Source organism: Pristiophorus japonicus, chromosome 2 (assembly GCF_044704955.1).
Source record: "Pristiophorus japonicus isolate sPriJap1 chromosome 2, sPriJap1.hap1, whole genome shotgun sequence".
NCBI classification, from domain to species: Eukaryota; Metazoa; Chordata; class Chondrichthyes; family Pristiophoridae; genus Pristiophorus; species Pristiophorus japonicus.
The window spans coordinates 316287693-316310340 of NC_091978.1; the positions used below are offsets into that span (position 1 = coordinate 316287693).

General features: G+C 43.2%; 1 protein-coding gene across 1 annotated transcript in view; it reads right to left on the reverse strand.

Annotated features, from left to right (window-relative positions):
* Nucleotides 1-12008: 12008 nt before the first annotated feature.
* Nucleotides 12009-22648, reverse strand: part of LOC139247795 (annexin A5-like) — a 66500-nt gene continuing 55860 nt past the window's right edge. The window contains exons 10-13 of the mRNA XM_070871786.1: nucleotides 19824-19919; nucleotides 19299-19357; nucleotides 14928-15050; nucleotides 12009-13086 (exon numbers count right to left, since the gene is read on the reverse strand). Coding sequence (XP_070727887.1) covers nucleotides 13024-13086; nucleotides 14928-15050; nucleotides 19299-19357; nucleotides 19824-19919 — 341 coding nt within the window. The 3' untranslated portion in view covers nucleotides 12009-13023. The remainder of the gene's footprint in view (nucleotides 13087-14927; nucleotides 15051-19298; nucleotides 19358-19823; nucleotides 19920-22648) is intronic.

A 22648-nucleotide genomic window follows, 5' to 3' on the forward strand; every position in this document is an offset into this window, starting at 1 on the left:
TCCAAGAGTACTTAAGGAAGTGGCCCTAGAAATAGTGGATGCATTGGTGATCATTTTCCAACAGTCTTTCGACTCTGGATCAGTTCCTATGGACTGGAGGGTAGCTAATGTAACACCACTTTTTAAAAAGGGAGGGAGAGAGAAAACGGATAATTGTAGACCAATTGGCCTGACATCAGTAGTGGGGAAAATGTTGGAATTAATTATTAAGGATGAAATAGCAGCGCATCTAGAAACCAGTGACAGGATCGGTCCAAGTCAGCATGGATTTATGAAAGGGAAATCTTGCTTGACAAATCTTCTGGAATTTTTTGAGGATGTAACTAGTAGAGTGGAAAAGGGAGAACCAGTGGATGTGGTGTATTTGGACTTTCAAAAGACTTTTGACAAGGTCCCACACAAGAGGTTGGTGTGCAAAATCAAAACACATGGTATTGGGGGTAATGTACTGATATGGATAGAGAACTGGTTGGCAGGCAGGAAGCAGAGAGTCGGGATAAACAGATCCTTTTCAGAATGGCAGACAGTGACTAGTGGAGTGCCGCAGGGCTCAGTGCTGGGACCCCAGCTCTTTACAATATACATCAATGATTTAGATGAAGGAATTGAGTGTAATATCTCCAAGTTTGCAGCTGACACTAAACTGGGTGGCGGTGTGAGCTGTGAGGAGGAAGCTAAAAGGCTGCAGGGTGACTTGGACAGGTTAGATGAGTGGGCAAATGCGTGGCAGATGCATAATATTGTGGATAAATGTAAGGTTATCCACTTTGGGGGCAAAAACACGAAGGCAGAATATTATCTGAATGGCGGCAGATTAGGAAAAGGGAAGGTGCAACGAGACCTGGGTGTCATGGTTCATCACTCATTGAAGGTTGGCATGCAGGTACAACAGGCGGTGAAGAAGGCAAGTGGTATGTTGGCCTTCATAGCTAGGGGATTTGAGTATAGGAGCAGGGAAGTCTTACTGCAGTTGTACAGTGCCTTGGTGAGGCCTCACCTGGACTATTGTGTTCAGTTTTGGTCTCCTAATCTGAGGAAGGACATTCTTGCTATTGAGTGAGTGCAGCGAAGGTTCACCAGACTGATTCCCAGGATGGCTGGACTGACATATGAGGAGAGACTGATCAACTGGGCCTTTATACACTAGAGTTTAGAAGGATGAGAGGGGATCTCATAGAAACATATAAGATTCTGACGGGACTGGACAAGTTAGATGCAGGAAGAATGTTCCCGTTGTTGGGGAAGTCCAGAACCAGGGGATACAGTCTTAGGATAAGGGGTAGGCCATTTAGGACTGAGATGAGGAGAAACTTTTTCACTCAGAGAGTTGTTAACCTGTGGAATTCCCTGCCGCAGAGAGTTGTTGATGTCAGTTCGTTGGATATGTTCAAGAGGGAGTTAGATATGGCCCTTATGGCTAGGGGGATCAAGGGGTATGGAGAGAAAGCAGGAAAGGGGTACTGAGGGAATGAACAGCCATGATCTTATTGAATGGTGGTGCAGGCTCGAAGGGCTGGATGTCCTCCTCCTGCAGCTATTTTCTATGTTTCTATGTTTCTCTGATGCCGTCCACCGCGATTCTTTTCCCCAGGAACTCCACTTCACGCGCCAGGGAAATGCACTTTGAGCATTTTAACCTGAGTTCCACATAAGCCGACTAAGAATCTCCTCCAGGTTCTGCAGCTGCTCGATTGTGTCCCGACCTGTAACCAAGATGTCGTCCTGGAAGACCACGGTGCGCGGGACCGACTTCAGCAAGCTTTCTATGTGCCTCTGGAATATCGCCGCGTCTGATGGAATCCCAAACGGGCATCTGTTGTAAATGAAGAGACCTTTGTGCGTGTTGATGCAGGTGAGGCCCTTTGAAGATTCCTCCAGCTCCTGCATCATGTAGGCCGAGGTCAAATCCAGCTTCGTGCACGTTTTTCCACCTGCCAGCGTCGCAAATAGATCATCTGCCTTTGGTAGCGGGTATTGATCCTGCAGGGAGAAACAATTGATAGTTACTTTGTAATCACCACAGATTCTGACTGTGCCGTCTTCATTAAGGACTGGAACAATCGGACTGGCCCACTCATTGAATTCGAACGGCGAAATGATGGCCTTTCGTTGCAGCAGGTGCAGCTCGATCTCCACCCTCTCTCCCATCATGTACGGTACCGCTCTCGCCTTGTGATGGATGGGTCGCGCCCCCAGAATCAAGTGGATCTGCACTTTTGCTCCTTGGAACTTCCCGATGCCCTGGTTGAACAGCGAGGGGAACTTGTTTAGGACCTGGGCACATGAAGTGTCGTCGGCGGACGAGAGCGCTCGGATGTCGCCCCAGATCCAGCGTATCTTTCCCAGCCAGCTCCTGTCAAACAGCGTGAGCCCATCACCCGGTACCACCCAGAGTGGTAAATTGTGCACCGCTCCATCGTTGGAGACTTTTACAGTAGTACTGCCGATTACGGGAATCAGTTCCTTTGTGTACGTTCTCAGTTTAGTATGAATGGGAGTCAGGACTGACCTTGAGGCCTTGCTGCACCACGATTTATCTAAAGTCCTTTTGCTCATTATGGACTGGCTCGCGCCCATGTTCAGCTCCATTGACACCGGGAGTCCATTTAATTCAACCTTCAGCATTATCAGGGGACACTTTGTGGTAAATGTGTGCACCCCATATACCTCTGCCTCCTCAGTCTGAGGCTCTGGTTCATCGTGATCCACCGTGGATCTGTCCTCCTCTGCAACATGGTGGTTTACAGGATTAACGGGGTTTGCAGCTCACCTGCACATACGTTGTAGGTGTCCCAATGTTCCACAGCCCTTGCAAACATATCCTTTGAAGCGGCATGAATGGAAGTGATGATCACCTCCGCAGCGCCAACAAGGTGTGAATGGCCTTGCATTCACCACCCTTGATGGTGGACTCTGAGACATCTGCGGACGTGCAGCTGCAGGTATGTGAGTACTGCCCTGTACGTTACGATTCAAAAACAACATTACTTTGTTCACAGTACTTGCAGCAGCACTCGTGTGCTGAGAGATTTGTTTGGTATTGTCACTGGTGGCGATGAACGCCTGGGCTATCGCTATGGCTTTACTCAAGGTTGGGGTTTCTACAGTCAAAAGCTTGCGAAGTATTACTTCATGGCCAATGCCAAATACAAAGAAGTCCCTGAGCATGTGCTCCAAGTGTCCTTCAAATTCACAATGTCCTGCAAGGCGCCTTAGCTTAGTGACATAGCTCGCCACTTCCTGACCGTCAGACCTCCTGTATGTGTAGAACTGGCACCTCGCCATCAGAACGCTTTCCTTCAGGTTTAGATGCTCCCGGACCAGTGTGCAGAAATCATCATATGACTTCTCTGTGGGTTTTGCTGGAGCATGCAGATTTTTCATGAGGCCATACGTTGGTGCCCCGCAGACGGTGAGGAGAATCACCCTTCATTTGGCAGCATTCGCTTCCCCTTCCAGCTCGTTGGCCACGAAGTATTGATCGAGTCGCTCCATGAAGGTTTCCCAATCATCTCCCTCCAAAATTTCTCCAGGATCCCCACGGTTCTCTGCATTGTTGCGGTGGGGTTCGTCATCTGTATCTCGTCACCAGTTGTAATGTCTTGAATAAAGAATTTGACCAGATACTGTGAGCTCAAGGTAATGTGTGACCGTAGTCCTTTATTACAGGTCTCCAGAGTGCCTCTCCAGCCTGTGAGGCCTCCTTTTGTGCAGGTGCTCCCAAGGGATTGTGGGATTCCTTGGGACTCCAGGGGGTGAGCCCTTCTGTGGTTAAACAAGGTATTTACAGGTTTACATATATAACAGTTTTAGGTTCAGAAATGCCCTGCGCTTGCGATTTATTAGCTCTTGGATCTCCTGATCATTCTCATCAAATCAGTCCTGGTGTTTCCTGGTTGAGTGACCGACCATCTCTTCATAGGCACTGGTTATGGAGGCCTGGAGGGCAGACCAAGCGCTATGAGCACTCTGTGTCTCGGGGTCATCAAGAGTCACCAGGTTAGCAGAAAGGCACTGGCTGTATAGGGCTCTCTTAGCTGGGTCTTTGAGTACCCCGCCGTTAATTTTTCTACGGCGCTGCTTCTGCTGCCGTCACCGCTTTGGGGCTATATTGACATTGATGACGGAACGGATTAGGCGGTGGTCTGTCCAGCAGTCGTAGTCTCCTCACAGCGTGGGTGATGCGCATGCCCTTGCGATCCCTAGCTCGAACGATGACATAGTCGAGCAGGTTCCAGTTTTTTGAGCGAGGATGTTGCTACTTGTACTTGTCCCTCTGGCGGAACAAGGTGTTGGTGATGACAAGGTCATGTTCTAGGTATTTTGTCAGGAACAGGGTACCACTGGAGTTGCTTTTCCCTACCCTCTCTCTGCCGAGCACGCCTCCCCAGAGGTCTGTGTCTTTACCGATCTTGTCGTGACATTGCCGAGGACAATCAATTTGTCATCCGTAGGTACGCGGGACAGGGATTGTTCAAGGCTGAAACAAAATCCCTCTTTGGCCTCATCTGTTGCGTCGACTGTTGGGGCGTAAGCACTGATAACTGTGGTGCACTGGTTCGGGATAGGGTGAGTCGGAGAGTCATGAGACATTCGCTAATCCCAAGGGGGAATTTCTGAGGCGGTTGACCAGCTCATTCTTGATGGCAAAACCGACTGCGTGGAGGCAGTGTTCTTCCTCTGGTTTGCCTTTCCAGAAGAAGGTGTAACCTCCAATCCGTGTTTTCTTTTTCCATCGTTTCTTGAATAGCAGGGTATGTTTGCTATCTTCCAATCCACAGGGACAGTTCTGGAATCTAGGGAATTCTGCAAGATCAAAACCAATGTATCCACTATCACTGTAGCTGCCTCTTACAACGCCCTAGGATGTAGGCCATCAGATCCAGGGGAATTTATTGGCTTTCAATCCCATTAATTTCTCCAGTACTTTTACTACTATTAATTTATTTCAGTTCCTTATTCCCACTAGACCCTTGGTTCTCTATTTCTGGGAGGTTTTTTGCGTCTTCCTTCCGTGAAGACAGACACAAGTAGTTGTTTAATTTCTCTGCCATTTCCTTATTCCCCATTATAATTCTGCATTAGGATGGAGAATGATACAGTTAATTCAGAGACCATGGTCCAGAACTTAAAGAAGGGTAACTTTGAAGGTATGAGGCGTGAATTGGCTAGGATAGATTGGCAAATGATACTTAAGGGGTTGACTGTGGATGGGCAATGGCAGACATTTAGAGACCGCATGGATGAATTACAACAATTGTACATTCCTGTCTGGCGTAAAAATTAAAAAGGGAAGGTGGCTCAACCGTGGCTATCTAGGGAAATCAGGGATAGTATTAAAGCCAAGGAAGTGGCATACAAATTGGCCAGAAATAGCAGCGAACCTGGGGACTGGGAGAAATTTAGAACTCAGCAGAGGAGGACAAAGGGTTTGATTAGGGCAGGGAAAATGGAGTACGAGAAAAGCTTGCAGGGAACATTAAGGCGGATTGCAAAAGTTTCTATAGGTATGTAAAGAGAAAAAGGTTAGTAAAGACAAACGTAGGTCCCCTGCAGTCAGAATCAGGGGAAGTCATAACGGGGAACAAAGAAATGGCAGACCAATTGAACAAGTACTTTGGTTCAGTATTCACTAAGGAGGACACAAACAACATTCCGGATATAAAAGGGGTCAGAGGGTCTAGTAAGGAGGAGGAACTGAGGGAAATCTTTATTAGTCGGGAAATTGTATTGGGGAAATTGATGGGATTGAAGGCCGATAAATCCCCAGGGCCTGATGGACTGCATCCCAGAGTACTTAAGGAGGTGGCCTTGGAAATAGTGGATGCATTGAGAGTCATTTTCCAACATTCCATTGACTCTGGATCAGTTCCTATCGAGTGGAGGGTAGCCAATGTAACCCCACTTTTTAAAAAAGGAGGGAGAGAGAAAACAGGGAATTATAGACCGGTCAGCCTGACCTCAGTAGTGGGTAAAATGATGGAATCAATTATTAAGGATGTCATAGCAGCGCATTTGGAAAATGGTGACATGATAGGTCCAAGTCAGCATGGATTTGTGAAAGGGAAATCATGCTTGACAAATCTTCCGGAATTTTTTGAGGATGTTTCCAGTAAAGTGGACAAAGGAGAACCAGTTGATGTGGTATATTTGGACTTTCAAAAAGCTTTTGACAAGGTCCCACACAAGAGATTAATGTGCAAAGTTAAAGCACATGGGATTGGGGGTAGTGTGCTGACGTGGATTGAGAACTGGTTGTCAGACAGGAAGCAGAGTAGGAGTAAATGGGTACTTTTCAGAATGGCAGGCAGTGACTAGTGGGGTACCGCAGGGTTCTGTGCTGGGGCCCCAGCTGTTTACATTGTACATTAATGATTTAGACGAGGGGATTAAATGTAGTATCTCCAAATTTGCGGATGACACTAAGTTGGGTGGCAGTGTGAGCTGCGAGGAGGATGCTATGAGGCTGCAGAGTGACTTGGATAGGTTAGGTGAGTGGGCAAATGCATGGCAGATGAAGTATAATGTGGATAAATGTGAGGTTATCCACTTTGGTGGTAAAAAGGAGACACTATTATCTGAATGGTGACAGATTAGGAAAAGGGGAGGTGCAACGAGACCTGGGTGTCATGGTACATCAGTCATTGAAGGTTGGCATGCAGGTACAGCAGGCGGTTAAGAAAGCAAATGGCATGTTGGACTTCATAGCGAGGGGATTTGAGTACAGGGGCAGGGAGGTGTTGCTACAGTTGTACAGGGCCTTGGTGAGGCCACACCTGGAGTATTGTGTACAGTTTTGGTCTCCTAACTTGAGGAAGGACATTCTTGCTATTGAGGGAGTGCAGCGAAGATTCACCAGACTGATTCCCGGGATGGTGGGACTGACCTATCAAGAAAGACTGGATCAACTGGGCTTGTATTCACTGGAGTTCAGAAGAATGAGAGGGGACCTCATAGAAACGTTTAAAATTCTGACAGGTTTAGACAGGTTAGATGCAGGAAGAATGTTCCCAATGTTGGGGAAGTCCAGAACCAGGGGTCACAGTCTAAGGATAAGGGCTAAGCCATTTAGGACCGAGATGAGGAGAAACTTCTTCACCCAGAGAGTGGTGAACCTGTGGAATTCTCTACCACAGAAAGTAGTTGAGGCCAATTCACTAAATATATTCAAAAGGGAGTTAGATGAAGTCCTTACTACTCAGGGGATCAAGGGGTATGGCGAGAAAGCAGGAAGGGGGTACTGAAGTTTCATGTTCAGCCATGAACTCATTGAATGGCGGTGCAGGCTAGAAGGGCTGAATGGCCTGCTCCTGCACCTAGTTTCTATGTTTCTCCTGAAAGGGACCCACATTTACTTCTGCTAATCTTTTCCTCTTTTGATAAGGTCCCACATGGTAGACTAGTCACGAAGGTTAAAGCCCATGAGATCCAGGGCGAAGTGGCAAGTTGGATCCAAAATTGGCTTAGAGGTAGGAAGCAAAGGGTAATGGTTGATGGATGTTTTTGTGAGTGGAAGGATGTTTCCAGTGGGGTTCCGCAGGGCTCAGTACTGGGTCCCTTGCTTTTTGTGGTATATATCAACGATTTAGATTTGAATATAGGGAGTATAATTAAGAAGTTTGCAGACGACACTAAAATTGGCTGTGTGGTTGATAATGAAGAGGAAAGTCATGGGCTGCAGGAGGATATCAATCTACTGGTCAGGTGGGCAGAGCAGTGGCAAATGGAATTTAATTCCGAGAAGTGTGAGGTAATGCACTTTGGGAGGGCTAATAAGGAAAGAGTAGGCCACTTAATGGTGTAGTTGAACAAAGGGATCTTGGAGTGCTTATCCACAGATCCTTGAAAGTAGGCGGCCAGGTGGATAAGGTGGTTAAGGCAGCATATGGAATGCTTGCCTTTATTGGCCAAGGCATAGAATATAAGAGCAGGGACGTTATGCTTAAATTGTATAATACTTTGGTTAGGCTATAGCTGGAGTACTATGTGCCGTTCTGGTCGCCGTATTATAGGAAGGACGTGATTGCACGAGAGAGGGTGCAGAGGAGATTTACTAGGATGCTGCCTTGAATGGAGACTCTTAGTTATCAGGAGAGATTGAATAGGCTGGGTTGGTTCTCATTGGAACAGAGGAGGTTGAGAGGAGACCTCATTGAGGTGTACAAAATATTGAGGGGCCTGGATATAGTGGATAGTTAGGGCCTATTTCCTTTGGTGGAGTGGTCTATTACGAAGGGGCCTATTACGAAGGGGCATAGTTTTAAGGTAGTTGGTGGAAGGTTTAGAGGGGATTTGAGGGGGGCTTCTTTACACAGAGGGTTGTGGGGTTTTGGAGCTCACTGCCTGGAAGAGTGGTGGATGCACAAACCCTCACCACTTTTAAGAGATGGCTGGATGGGCACTTAAAGTGCAGTAACCTGCAGGGTTACGGACCTAGAGTTGGTAATTGGGATTAGACTGGATAACCTTTTGTTGGCCGGTGCAGATATAATGGTAAGTACTGCAGGGAACCGAATACGGCCAGGAGTATCTCCTGAACTAGTTTCGATCACCTGCATGGGTCGCAGCGGAATTTTCCCAGATTTTTTTCCCCTAAATTGGCCTGGGTTTTTAATTTGGTTTTTGCCTCTCCTAGGAAATCACATGGCTCCGGTTTATAATACTCCCATCCTGTAACCACCAATCCCATCGTCTAATTTTACCCCTGAGCAATATCACATTTTCCATTAATTTAAGCAGCTTGCACTTGTGTAGCCAATATCAAGATTCCTCTAGCTTATCCATGTTTACTTGTTTTATACAAATGCCAAGTATACTTGTGTTTCCTGGGTTTTAAAGTCGTAGGCCTAGAAATTGGCCATTTAGTGCTTCCCGTTATCGCCTCCGGGGGCAATAACAGGGTGCGAACGACTTACTGACTGGGTGTGGCGAAAAGATCGACTTCCACCATATTCGGCGGGAGGTTGTGGCGGCGGTACAGCGATGCACCCCGATCTCCTTCTCCCAGAGATCGAGACGTATCGCCGTGTGCATCGCCTCAAATCCTGGTTCTGCCCCCTACAGCATCGCCGGGTGAAAACACCAGCAGCTGCAGGAGGCGTTCATCGGGAGGTCGGGCACATCCAGGGCGATGCGGCCAAGGTAAATTTAAAAAATTGCCATTGCTCACTGATTTTTTTCCCTGCTTTCTCCCCACGATCGTTCAGCCCGGCACTCTGCCGCAGTGCATCGGGCTGGATCGCCGCTGCCGTCGGTATCCAGGTAAGTTCTTCTTTTGCAGAGCCTGCAGCGATGGCCCTTTCCCTTTAAGGGAGGGAAGGAGCCTTCCAATGTGGCAGCGCTGCACGGCCCATTGGGTAGTGCTGCACACCTACTGCCCTGTCTGCTGCCTCTTGGGCTCTAGCAGTGAAGTGGAGCATTTAAGAACATAAGAAATAAGAGCAGGAGTAGGCCATACGGTCCCTCGAGCCTGCTCCACCATTCAATAAGAGCATGGCTGATCTGATCTTGGCCTCAACTTCACGTTCCTGCCTGTTCCCCATAACCCTTGACTACCTAAATCCTAAAACCAGCAATCATATCTCCTCTCAACCTTCTCTTATCTAGTGAGAGCATGCCCAAATTACATAAACCCTCTTCATAATCCAATCCCTCCATCATTCTGGTTCCTCTCCGCTCTATCCTTTCAATAGCCGCAATATCCTTTTTGTACCATGGCGACCTGAACTGTACACAGGATTCCAAGTGTGGACGCACCATTGATTTATAGAGGGACAGATTACCTTATCCAGTTCGGCTTAATATGGTCCTGTTAATACATCCCAGCATCTGATTTGCTTTGCTCACTGCCCCCAATCATTGTCGCGATCGCTTCAATTTACTGTCAGTCAGGGCCCCTAGATCTCTTTCATTTTTCATGCACATTATTTTCTTTCCATTGAAGTTATATTCCCTACCTGGATTTTTTGTCCCCATGAGAAGCATTTTGCATTTCTCCATATTTAACGTCATCTGCCACCTGCCTGCCTAATCCCCAAGTCAGTTCAAATCCTCTTGTAGCTTATCCTCTTCAGCTTTGCCATCTTTCACCTTCATTAGCTGTGTATCATCTGCAAACTTAGCCATTGTGCTTGTGACTCCCAGCTATTTAGGACGATATTACAACAAAAGAGGTCCCAAGCAGTGATCTTTTATTTTGGTGCGCTGTCCCTTTAGGTGTCTGTGTGGCCCTTTCAAATTTTCGTGCATGCGCGGTTTCTCCCGTATCAAAGCGGGTGAGCGGCCTGCGCAGGACTTCCAGACCGCTGCACGGCCACAAAGCTTAGCAGAACTATTGGTCCCAAAGACTCAGTTATTTACAGCAGGGAAGGCGGCCATTCAGCCCTTCGTGTCTGTGCCGGCCGACAAAGAGCTATCCAACCTAATCCCACTTTCCAGCTCTTGGTCCGTAGCCTTGTTGGTTATGGAACTTCCAGTGCATATCCAAGTACTTTTTAAATGTGGTGAGGCTTTCTGTCTCTACCACCCTTTCAGGCAGTGAGTTCCAGACCTGCACCACCCTCTGGGTGGGAAAAGTTCTCCTCAACTCCCCTCTAATCCTTCTCCCAATTATTTTAAATCTATGCCTAGTTGTTGACCCCTCTGCTAAGGGAAATAGGGCCTTCCTATCCACTCTACCTAGGCCCCTCATAATTTTATACACCTCAATAAGGTCTCCCCTCAGCCTCCTCTGCTCCAAAGAAAACAACCCCACTTGATTTAGCGCTCCATTTTCTTCCTGGAGCCTAACCGCAAAATTTTTTTAAAGTTTGAAAACATTAGCGGCTGGTGCTAATTTTGCAAACTTTTCAAAGTTAACGCCCCAAACAGTGGACTCCCGAATTTCTATCCCCTAGAGTAATTTGGATAGGAAAGACTAAATGTGGAATGGCACTAAAATCTAAAGAACCACTTAGCTAGAATCTGGATAGTTGAATTTATCCAAATTACTCATTACTGCAGTGCTTTCTCCTTTAACATATATTGCAGCAAAGCACAACCTTACTATATGTATGTAGGAAAAACTTCAACCCCAAAGCAGAACAAAAGATTGTGCCCAAATCCCTTGTAAAATGGGTCCAACCTCATTATCATCATAGGCAGTCCCTCGGAATCGAGGAAGACTTGCTTCCACTCCTGAAGTGAGTTCTTTGGTGCCTGAACAATCCAATACGAGAGCCACAAACTCTGTCACAGTCGAGTGTGGTCAGTGCTTCAACGCTGGGGATGTTGGCCTGGACGAAGACGCTGATGTTGGTGCGCCTGTCCTTCCAGGGGATTTGTAGGATCCTGCGGAGACATCGTTGGTGATATTTCTCCAGCGACTTGAGGTGTCTGCTGTACATGATCCATGTCTCTGAGCCATACAGGAGGGTGGGTATTACTACAGCCCTGTAGACCATAAGCTTGGTGGGAGTTTTGAGAGCCTGGTCATCAAACACTTTTCCTCAGGTGACCGAAGGCTGCACTGGTGGATCTCGTCGTCGATGCCTGCTCTTGTTGATGGGAGGCTCCCGAGATATGGGAAGTGGTCCACAATGTCCAGGGCCGTGCCGTGGATCTTGATGACTGGGGGGCAGTGCTGTGTGGTGAGGACAGGCTGATGGAGGACCTTTGTCTTACAGATGTTTAGCGTAAGGCCCGTGCTTTCGTACACCTCAGTAAATACGTCGACTATGCCTTGGCGTTCAGCTTCTGCCACATCCTATATATTTGACAAATTGAGGCAATTCCAGTGACAGAATGACAAGCATTTTTAATAACCTGATATTAATTTAAAATGTAAAAAGTTACTGACTTAGAATAAAAGCAAGCAGCTGCTTTTACAGTAATCTCAAGTAATTGTTGATTCTTATCCTCTCGCCATGATTTATTTTTCAATTTCCAATAAGCCTTACTAATTATCTTTAGGATGCAAAATGCATTTGATTGAGGTAATAGATCCAAAGGGAAACACAAACACATACATATTTTACACAGATTTATTTGTTAGACCATTTATTATGCACGAAAAGCAATTATTGCCATATAAAATACTTGATAAATATTGCCATAGGTGATGGCAATAGTTAATCCAGCTATGTAAACATTATTTTAGTAACACTTACTTCACCAATAGCTAAAGGATTAAGAGATCTTTGTAGCAATAGCTCATGTTAATTGAAACTAGATGCAGTAGTGCATGACCTACAGGATAGAAAAACTTTAAAAGTGTTGCTTCCAGAAAAACTGTGATGCCAAAATCGCCCTCTTACATTGCCAATTATATCTAAGATCGACCTCGCTATTAATGATTTTACACGTACAGAGCAACTTTCCCCAGCCATCCAAACACCCATTTGTGCAGTGGTCCACACACCATCCTCCATTGTCCAATATCTTCCATACAAATTAATGGTAAAGGTCAGGGCAGCAAAACAATAGACGTCATCCCCAGGACAGTCAATTACAACAGAAAAAATCTCTATAGCTTGGTCCACTGTTATGACAGAAGAGAGCATGCTTAACATTGATTATTAGTTAGTCCCCTTCACTTGACAAATGTATTAAAATACTTGTCTCCCCCAGGACTAGGACAAAGATAAATGTTTAGTCCTTAGTTATCTCCTAACTATCTTAAATTTCTAGTTAGCCACTTAATTTCAGACAAACTTATGACAATAAAAAGCTTTTAAATTAGCAGCTGCACTAGCTATTGGATTATGGGAAATAGTCCGCATATTTCTAATATCCAAGCTTGCAGAGCCAATAAGCTCAACATAGTGAACCCTACTGAGGTCAGAGAGGAATTGCTAATTTCAGACACCACAAATAGAGAATGAGGAGATATCAGAATCCTTTCTGAAGTGTTAAAAATACATTATTTAACATGCTTTACAAGCTTTAATTCACAAAAATATCTGCATTACAATAGTATTTGGTTAAGTAATCATACAGGCCAAAGCCTCAATACTTTATGTGGAATTGACTACTTCACAAGCAGCATTAGTTTTCTTCACCACCACACATGCTTAGAAGGGCATTTCTGTAATCACCTGAAGTATCGGTCTGCAGAAGAAAAGGAATTTGTTAATGTAATCCTGCAGATTAAAACATGGTTACCAATGTGGATTGAGCTGTAATTGTTCAGAAATCATTTTAGACTCTTGGCAGTAGATTTAGATCCAGTCCTGATACAGGATAACTGCCCTCTTGGAGATAGTAAAGATCTTATGTAACTATGGCACATACTCAAGAGTTTTTGAAATAGGAATGAGACCACAGACAAGCTTAGTGACAGCTTATATGAATAGAGCCAGGAGGGAACTGTACAGAATAGATTTCCATTAAAACCATGTGGAAGTTTCCCACACTTAAACCTTTTGTTTAAAAGATCCCTCTCGAGAGCTCAAGAAAGGTTCTTCCACAATATTTTAATGGTAACATGAGAGAAGCTACAAATTGTAAAAACTGGAGATGCATAAATGCAAACCTAAATATTTTATTCCTTTAATCTTTTTATAATTGCACTTCCAGCTGAAAGCAGATAGATCATCTTCTCCTATGCTTTAGAAACCCCTTTCTGTCTGGGGAAAGTTATGTGACACTTAAGCTAGTGCCAACTTTCCCACTTTAACATAAGTGAATTTTGAGCATCGTTAAAGTTTGTGCGGATGACCCTAACTAGCAATTTATTGCACACATTTTACTGGAGAATGTTTGATTGTTGTGCTTAGTTTCCTTTATTTATTCAAACCTCTAGTGGCCTTTCTGCACTTTAATATCTCTCCTAAAGTTCAACATTTCCTCTCTCCTAAGGGTTTATATATTTTTTATAATTCCCATTTGAATTGTTCTATTCATCCATTTTGCACACTGTTTGTCTTCATCCTGCATATTCAACATTATGGTTTAAACTTGTTCCATTTCTCCTCAACCGAGATGTCAGCAGTACCTGTCAATCACTCTTAATTCCTCTCATTCCTTTGTAGTTTGCCCTTTCAAAGTCATGGTTTAGTCTTAGGCCTTAGCTGTGCCAATTGTCAGATTATCTAAAACAAAATCACGTGATACATAGCTCTCAAAGATTCTAATACTACTTAAAATATGAATGCTGCCCTGATTCCATGCAAAAAGGAGGTCACGATACGTGTTATCCCTAGTCAAGACTCTGACAGACTGGGTCAAAGGCAGCAATCTTCTACATTCTGATTCTACAAATTCTGTGGCTTTTTTCATTTAAATATACTCATTTTATATGGAGTTGATTGAGGTTACCCATGACTATCACATTATTGTCCCTCCAAACCCTTCACAGATTATGTTACCTTTATCCTTATCCTGTTTTGGGAGTCTGGTTCTCCATTGTTAACCCTATCAATGTATGCAAGTCAATTCAAGTCTATTTCAATGTGTGCTCTGCTCCAAGACATCAGGAAACAAAGAACAAACTTATAATTATTTGGCGCCTTTCACATCCTCAGGACATCCTGAAGCACTTCACAGCCAATTAAGTACTTTTAAGAAGTATTCACTAACAGTGTAGGCAAACTGCTTTCATTTCAGTTATCCTGTATATTAAAAGCATTGTCCTCCTGTCCTGCATTTCTCTCTTTCCTGAACATCCCAAAAACACTAATATTGAATTCACTCCAATCTTCTGGAGTGAACCATATTTCAGTCATCTTTAAATTGTCTTTTTACTGACACCAGTTACACCTCTACTCAAGTATCGTATTCCAATTACTTCGAACATTCAGACAAGAGCACTTTATTGTATTATTTATTTTTAAACTTGTAGTTATATATCTATCTTTCATATCTTCAGTTTTAATTCCTGGGAGACAAATCACTGACTAGTTTTCTTTTATCTTTATCACCAAGTGGTACATGTTGTTTCATGGCCATACCTTGATCATACTGAAAAGAGACTTTCCATAGTTGGCATAGAATTTCTCACGGATATCAAACAGGTCAACTTCACTCCTTGAAATCATAATCCTGATGAGTGTGTCGTCATCTGTGCCAGCTCCCTAGTTACAAAAGAAAATGTCAAAATACTTAGCTACTTTCAACAGACTCAGATCAATTCACCGTATCTGACAATGTGATAATGCTGCTGCTGCATGGTTTATGCAATATTCTCAATAAAGAACATGTCTTCTCTCACGATCAAAGTAAATCTGGTTTTACATACTGCTTGGACCCCAATAATGAATAAGTTATACTTTGCACAACTGATTTCTTTAAATTAGACAGTAAATGAAGCTACAGAGCCCAAACATTCAGGCAAGTGTGAACCCGTTAGAATAATTGTCCTTGCCATTTTAAGAAATGTACAATATTTGACTGGAATATGCCTGCCAATTGAAACTATAGATAACTTGCCAAAAATCAGCTCTGAAGCAACACACATCAATGCAGGCCTCTAATAAATTGCATGTCATGTATTAATCTGTTTAGTGGTCAGTTACATTCCCAATCAAACGAAGACAAGCTGCATTGTTGAAGAAGTTCACTTGCAATGCACGCAACATGATGCTTACTTACTATGTAATTCCTGTCAGCTACATAGGTTTCTGTTTATATTAACATTTGAGTAATATTGGGCCAAATTTTGCTGGGAAAAATAATGGTGTATTAATTAAACTCGCCTTTATTAATGCGCAAATCAAGCACACATTCAGGGGATTAAGAGATGCATTAGGAGTCATGAATCTCCAGGACTTGCTGGTCCATTTACACAACTCCGTCGTTTGCTTCGCACAAATGACATCCCACCCTTGGCCTCCCCTTTAACTTTCTGGGTTTACACATTAATTGCCCATTAAAGTTGCAGCAGAAAGTTAGGGCCGGTAATTAAGAGCATAAGTACTCTTTATAGACCGGTTAGCCTGACATCAGTAGTGGGGAAAATATTGGAATCAATTATTAAAGATGAAATAGCAGCGCATTTGGAAAGCAGTGACAGGATCGGTCCAAGTCAGCATGGATTTATGAAAGGGACATCATGCTTGACAAATCTTCTAGAATTTTTTGAGGATGTAACTAGTAGAGCGGACAAGTGAGAACCAGTGGTGTATTTGGACTTTCAAAAGGCTTTTGACAAGGTCCCACACAAGAGATTGGTGTGCAAAATTAAAGTACATCATATTGGAGGTAATGTACTGACATGGATAGAGAACTGGTTGGCAGACAGGAAGCAGAGAGTCGGGATAAACAGGTCCTTTTCAGAATGGCAGGCAGTGACTAGTGGGGTGCCGCAGGGCTCAGTGCTGGGACCCCAGCTATTTACAATATACATCTATGATTTAGATGAAGGAATTGAGTGTAATGTCTCCAAGTTTGCAGATGACACTAAGCTGGGTGGCGGTGTGAGCTGAGAGGAGGATGCCAAGAGGCTGCAGGGTGACTTGGACAGGTTAGGTGAGTGGGCAAATGCATGGCAGATGCAGTATAATGTGGATAAATGTGAGGTTACCCACTTTGGTGGCAAAAACACAAAGGCAGAATATTATCTGAATGGCGGCAGGTTAGGAAAAGTGGAGGTGCAACAAGACCTGGGTGTCATGGTACATCAGTCATTGAAAGCTGGCATGCAACAGCAGACGGTGAAGGCGTCAAATGGTATGTTGGCCTTCATAGCTAGGGGATTTGAGTATAGGAGCAGGGGGGTCTTACTACAGTTGTACAGGACCTTGGTGAGGCCTCACCTGGAATATTGTGTTCAGTTTTGGTCTCCTAATCTGAGGAAGGACATTCTTGCTATTGAGGTAGTGCAGCGAAGGTTCACCAGACCGGATGGCAGGACTGACATACGAGGAGAGACTGGATCATCTGGGCCTGTATTCACTGGAGTTTAGAAGGATGAGAGGGGATCTCAGAAACATACAAAATTCTGACGGGACTGGACAGGTTAGATGCAGGAAGAATGTTCCCGATGTTGGGGAAGTCCAGGACCAGGGGGGACACAGTCTTAGGGTAAGGGATAGGCCATTTAGGACTGAGATGAGGAGAAACCTCTTCACTCAGAGAGGTGTTAACCTGTGGAATTCCCTGCTTCAAAGAGTTATTGATGCCAGTTCATTGGATATATTCAAGAGGGAGTTAGAAATGGCCCTTACGGCTAAAGGGATCAAAGGGTATGGAGAGAAAGCAGGAAAGCGGTACTGAGGTGAATGATCAGCCATAATCTCATTGAATGGCGGTGCAGGCTCGAAGGGCCGAATGGCCTACTCCTATTTTCTATGCTTCTATGTTATCATGATAATTGGTAATGCAATGCCAATCAACCTCTCTAGCACAGAACTATTTAGTCTCATTCCTGCATGTACTAAATTCTTTTTATGGAGATTTTTTTAATTCCAATTTTTCTTCTTTTTTCCTCCCAATCTTAATCCAATCTTTCATGCCCTATTTCTCTTTGTGCCTGATCTGACTTTACGATATCCACTGTAATTCACCCTCCTTCTCTGTCTTTCCTGTTTTTCTCAATTTTTAAATATCATTGATTGAGATACAGTATTGGTCCTGCCATCCACTGCGGCCCCATTACCCTTGCCAGAGTGTTAATCAGCTTGCAGTTCCAGCAAGTTATGACACAAAAAATTTCAAGCTGATGATTGCAGGAATAAATCTAACCAACAGCATATGCAGCAAGATGCCCCATTAAATCATTTTGCTGACAAGGCACATTGCAAAGTATCTTCATACATAACGATTGGATACAATGGACTTGGAAACAGAAAAATCAAACTATTCTTCTACTTTAAAACTCTATTCTAATTTACCTGCAGGAATTTCAGCAGCAGAGCAGTTTTGTCAATTATGTAACAAACTCAAGTTCATAGCAACAGAACACAAGAGCAACTAGAGCACGAAATGTGACACCCTCAATAGACAAAGTGGCCTCTGACTATTCCAAGTCAAGAACATAATTAGGAGTAGGCGGCAATAGGGCTCCTTGAGCCTGCTCCGCCATTCAATAAGATTATGGCCTGATCTTCGAACTCAACTCCACTTTCCCACCTGATCTCCATATCTCTCCATTCCCCTAGAGTCAAAACATCTATCTCAGCCTGAAATATACTCAACCATTCAGCATCCACAGCCCTTTGAGGTGGAAAATTTCAAAGAGTCACAGTATTTCTAGGTTGTAGATTAGAAATTTATTTCTTATATATATGCACACTTAGTTCAGAGCGGTTCTCAATGACCAATTCTCTTTTTGTTACTACACATTGCCTTCCAGATAGAGCTTTTGCATTACCTGATTTTGATACGACATTAAAAGGTAATAAACAAAGATAGTGATGCAATGGTAAATCAAGAATTGGACGTTTATTAGCTTTGCAAACTATTTGCTAGATAATGGCCCTGAATTCGTAGCCCTTAGTGGCACATAAGAGGTGCGCATGCACGTTCCAGGTTTAGTATGCGAAGTGCATGCGCCTAAACCCGGAACTTGCGATCCGTCAAGAATCCTCTTGACAGATCACATGCATCTGGAAGTAAAGGAGCTCCGCGGGCGGAGAGTTGGGCTATTTGCCCAACTCCTGCCCAGTGAATGCCCTTGAAATTCTTGTGAATGATAAAAACAGGCTCAGCGTAACACTGTTAAAAGGACAGAAAAATAAATTTTTTCAATAATTTAAACATTTAAAATCCTGTTAAATAAGGTAAGTTTATTTTTAGACCCTTTAAAAAGCAAATGCATTTTTCAAATAATTAAATGTGTTTTAAATGAATTAAATTCCATTTTGATTCATTTTAAATGTGATGTTTAAAAAAATATATATTTTAAGAGTGTGCGATTTAGGGGTATTCCATTTCATACTTGTGGTGATGGGATCACCATAAGTATGAATGGAAATACCCTTACTTGGATTGGTTGGGCCAGCCCACATGATGCCAGGAACACATACAAAGCACCTAAATCCCTGGGATACATGGGCCTCTACACAGGCCTTCGCGTAGAGGCCCAGGACCAGAAGTCTCGAACCTCCCGGGCCTACCTCCAGGTAGATTCGTAGAAATTTTTCAGGTCAGAGGCATCCTCCCGCGGGAAGCCTCCAAGCACAATTTCTGGGCCAATGTTTCTTTAATATATTGTCTTCAGGTATCACAGCTTTAAAGCAGCTGTTCCTAGTAACTAGCACCCTGCATGTAATTCAAGAATGTGGGTACAAGGAAGCTGGTCATTTTTATCTTAAATATTCTACCGAAAATATTTAATTTCAGCTTCTCGAATAAATGAAATGAACCAGATAGTTTCAACATACCCGCATGGCATTGTAGAGACTCTCAGCAAAATACTCAGGAACACCTTTTATACACTTCACTGAAATAGAACATAAACATCATTTATCTGCTTGGATTGTTAGTGTCCCTTTTGACAAGGAAGCTAATCTCACTTGCAGCTCTACCATTAATGTGTACACAAGGAATTAGTAAGCCATTCATTTCAATTAATGAAATGGAACAGTATCGGCCACTAGTTGAGTTGACTAGCATAGATGCATTTAAGGGGAAGCGCGATAAACACACGAGGGAGAAAGGAATAGAAGGATGTTGCATGTTCAGCCATGAACTCATTGAATGGCGGTGCAGGCTCAAAGGGCCGAATGGCCTACTCCTGCACCTATTTTCTATGTTTCTATGATGTGCTGATAGGGTTAGATGACCAAGGATGGGAGGAGGCTCGTGTGGTGCATAAACACCAGCATGAATCTGTTGGGCCAAATGGCCTGCGTCTGTGCTGTAAATACAATGTACTATGTAACATTACATTAGCTCTCGCTTCTTACCAACTGCTAGTAATGCACTTCTCAGATTTCCAGATGTCTCCGAAGACAGACTTTCTTCTATTTCATAGCCTGAGATTCTCATGTACTCAGTAAAAACTGAAAAAGAGCACATATTAAAACAAAGTCATCCCCAAAAATTACAGAATGTTGTGTCCTCTCTTAAATACAAACATGTGCGCAGATGTTTAGAACCCAAGACCTGAAGCAGATATTTTTATAGAACGGATAAAAAGTTTAAAATTCTTGAGCACCTCATCTTACCAGAAACTCTTTATTGTTCCTGGTTTCTCACCAGCTACTGTTACTATGCAGCCTTAATACAAATATTGCAATACAGCTTCCTCAGGATCCTAGAAAAAGCCATTATGTAGCGAAGGAGCTGAAATATCAAATTAGAGAGATTCCTAATTGGATTAAGGTTATTCCAAAGCTAGTCCTTTAACCATGAGAATCAGGCTACAAATCTAGCCTAGCGTGAAAGTGTTTTCTCTGGAAGCTGCAAGACTAAGGTGAAATTTAGCTCAGGCACTCAAACCATCTTCTACTGGCCACACATTAAATCAAAACTGAACTATTAGTCAAGGGCCACAATGGCTCATATGGAAATATTACACTGCTGTAGTATGGATGTATTTGAGAATTTGGTGATTAAGGTGTGCTTAGGGCATAATGTAGGAAATGCTACTTTGCATATAATTTACACTATATTCTACACACCAGTACTTGCGTCACCCAAAATGGAACAGGTGCTCTGTTGCTCAGCATCAATCTATCTCAAGAAGCTCAAATTTAAAAAAAAGGCTATGACAACTGGGCCAAAATTAGTACGGTCAAAAAGGAATAAATACACAAAATGAAAACATCTTGAAAAAGGATAAAGACCCACAGAGTAGACACGGCTAAGATTAAAAAAAATAAAAGACAAGGTAAATCAGGAAGTAGCAAGATGATCAGCTTAAGTTCTTAAAAGCTTTTCCAGTCTGTGCTCATGCTGTTTGTGCAGGAGTTGAGAAATCAAAGGATTGACAAAATCACGTCAGAATACATGCTCGTGACTCTGTAAATGTTATGAAGTATATTGGTGTAATGTGCTGGTTAAGTTTTCAGTCTAGTGATTATCTATGCTGCTTGTGCATTGCTTATTTTAAAATACACTGTAGTTTCATCATTCATTCAGGAAGAAGGCCCACCACCACGTTCTGAAGGGCACTAAATGCCGGCCTTGCCTACAACACCCACATCCCAAGAACACATTGTAAAAATCAGATTATCTGCACTAGAAAAAACAATTGGCACCCATACCAATACCAATATACCACCATGGATACTGAAAAATAGAAACCAACTAGGAACCTCAAAGCCAGTGTCTTGCTTCAGAAAACACATTTCCAGTTGATACTGTAAGATTCTTTCTGAAGGCAAAATGTTTGTGGTGCAAGTTTGCCTCCATCTTCCATCTCCATCAGTGAAGGATTGAAGTATGTGGATTAAACCTTGCTGAGTCGGTCCCAATCATGCCATGGTGTAATGTGTTGGTGGGGAGGTGGGTAGGATGGACAGACTCACGTTCAACTGATGTTCTCCTGGAACCCTTCTCCAATTCAACCTTCAATGTCTCATTTGAATATTTGCTACTACGACCAAGATCGTTCCACATATTCACTACTACCAGACCCCTGACAAAAAAAATTTAACGATTTTACAATTTTCAGTTGACACCAACTTACAGTTGGAAATCTGCTACTAGATTTTAATGAATCATGACTGTACCGCTCCCTTTAAAACTGCTGTTATAACCAATGTTCCCTGTAATTTTGTTTGGTGCCATGTGGCCCCTTCAAAATACAGCACATGCACTTTTTTTTCCTCATTGAAAAGCTGGCATGCCGGCTGCACGAAGCCACTGGAGCGTTGCAATTTACAGGAACATTGTTCATTACCCTCTTCAGGAAAGACCCATATCCTTGTCCCGCTGACCTTGCAAGCTACCATCTCTAATCTCCTTTTCCGCTCTGAAGTCAATGTTGCCTCCCCAAATCGGTGCCAACCTTTCCCACAACTGCAGGTTTGAACCTCTCCAATCAGGTCTCCAGTCTTTCCATAGCACTAAATCTGTCGGAGTTTAAGTCACAAATAACATCCTCTGTGACTGTGATAATCAATTCTTCCTGTATTTGAAATATTCTATTACTTGCTTTTGGTTCAATCATTTTATGATCTAAGTAAGCCAACAGGCCATTATTTTTTCCATTTTCATCTAATTCATCTATGGCATCAGCAATCATGTACGCTTGCTACGTTATAATCCCAATTATGATGTAACTGCATAATTTAAAAAAACTTGAAGAAAAAAGAGCTTTGACTTCAAATGTGAATCTCAGAAAATCGAAAAAATGTTTTTGGTGGGGGTGGTATTTTGCACCATTTAAATTGAAAATTGCACTTAGGGGCTTCTCTTTCACCTCCCTCCCCCATTCCCCCCCCCCTCACAGGGGTTGTAAAAATACAAGCTCGCTACCATTTAGATCCCCCCAATAAAATATAAATGGAACTTTTTCTCCCAATTAACAAAAAGAGAATGCTTTGCTCAGAGTCTACCAAGTGATCAGATGCTTAAAGTTCCTTCAGATGCTTAATGTAACCTAGGTCAAATGCAGGATAATCAGAATTTTGGAGAAGGAAGCCAGGAGAAGGAAAAGGAAGGAAGGAGAGAAATAAAGTTTAAAATGAATTGCTTCTTTCCAAATATTGTTGAAGGGTCATAGTTTAGTATATTGCATGACCAATATCATCACATTTAAAGACATCAGTACTTGTTACCAGCA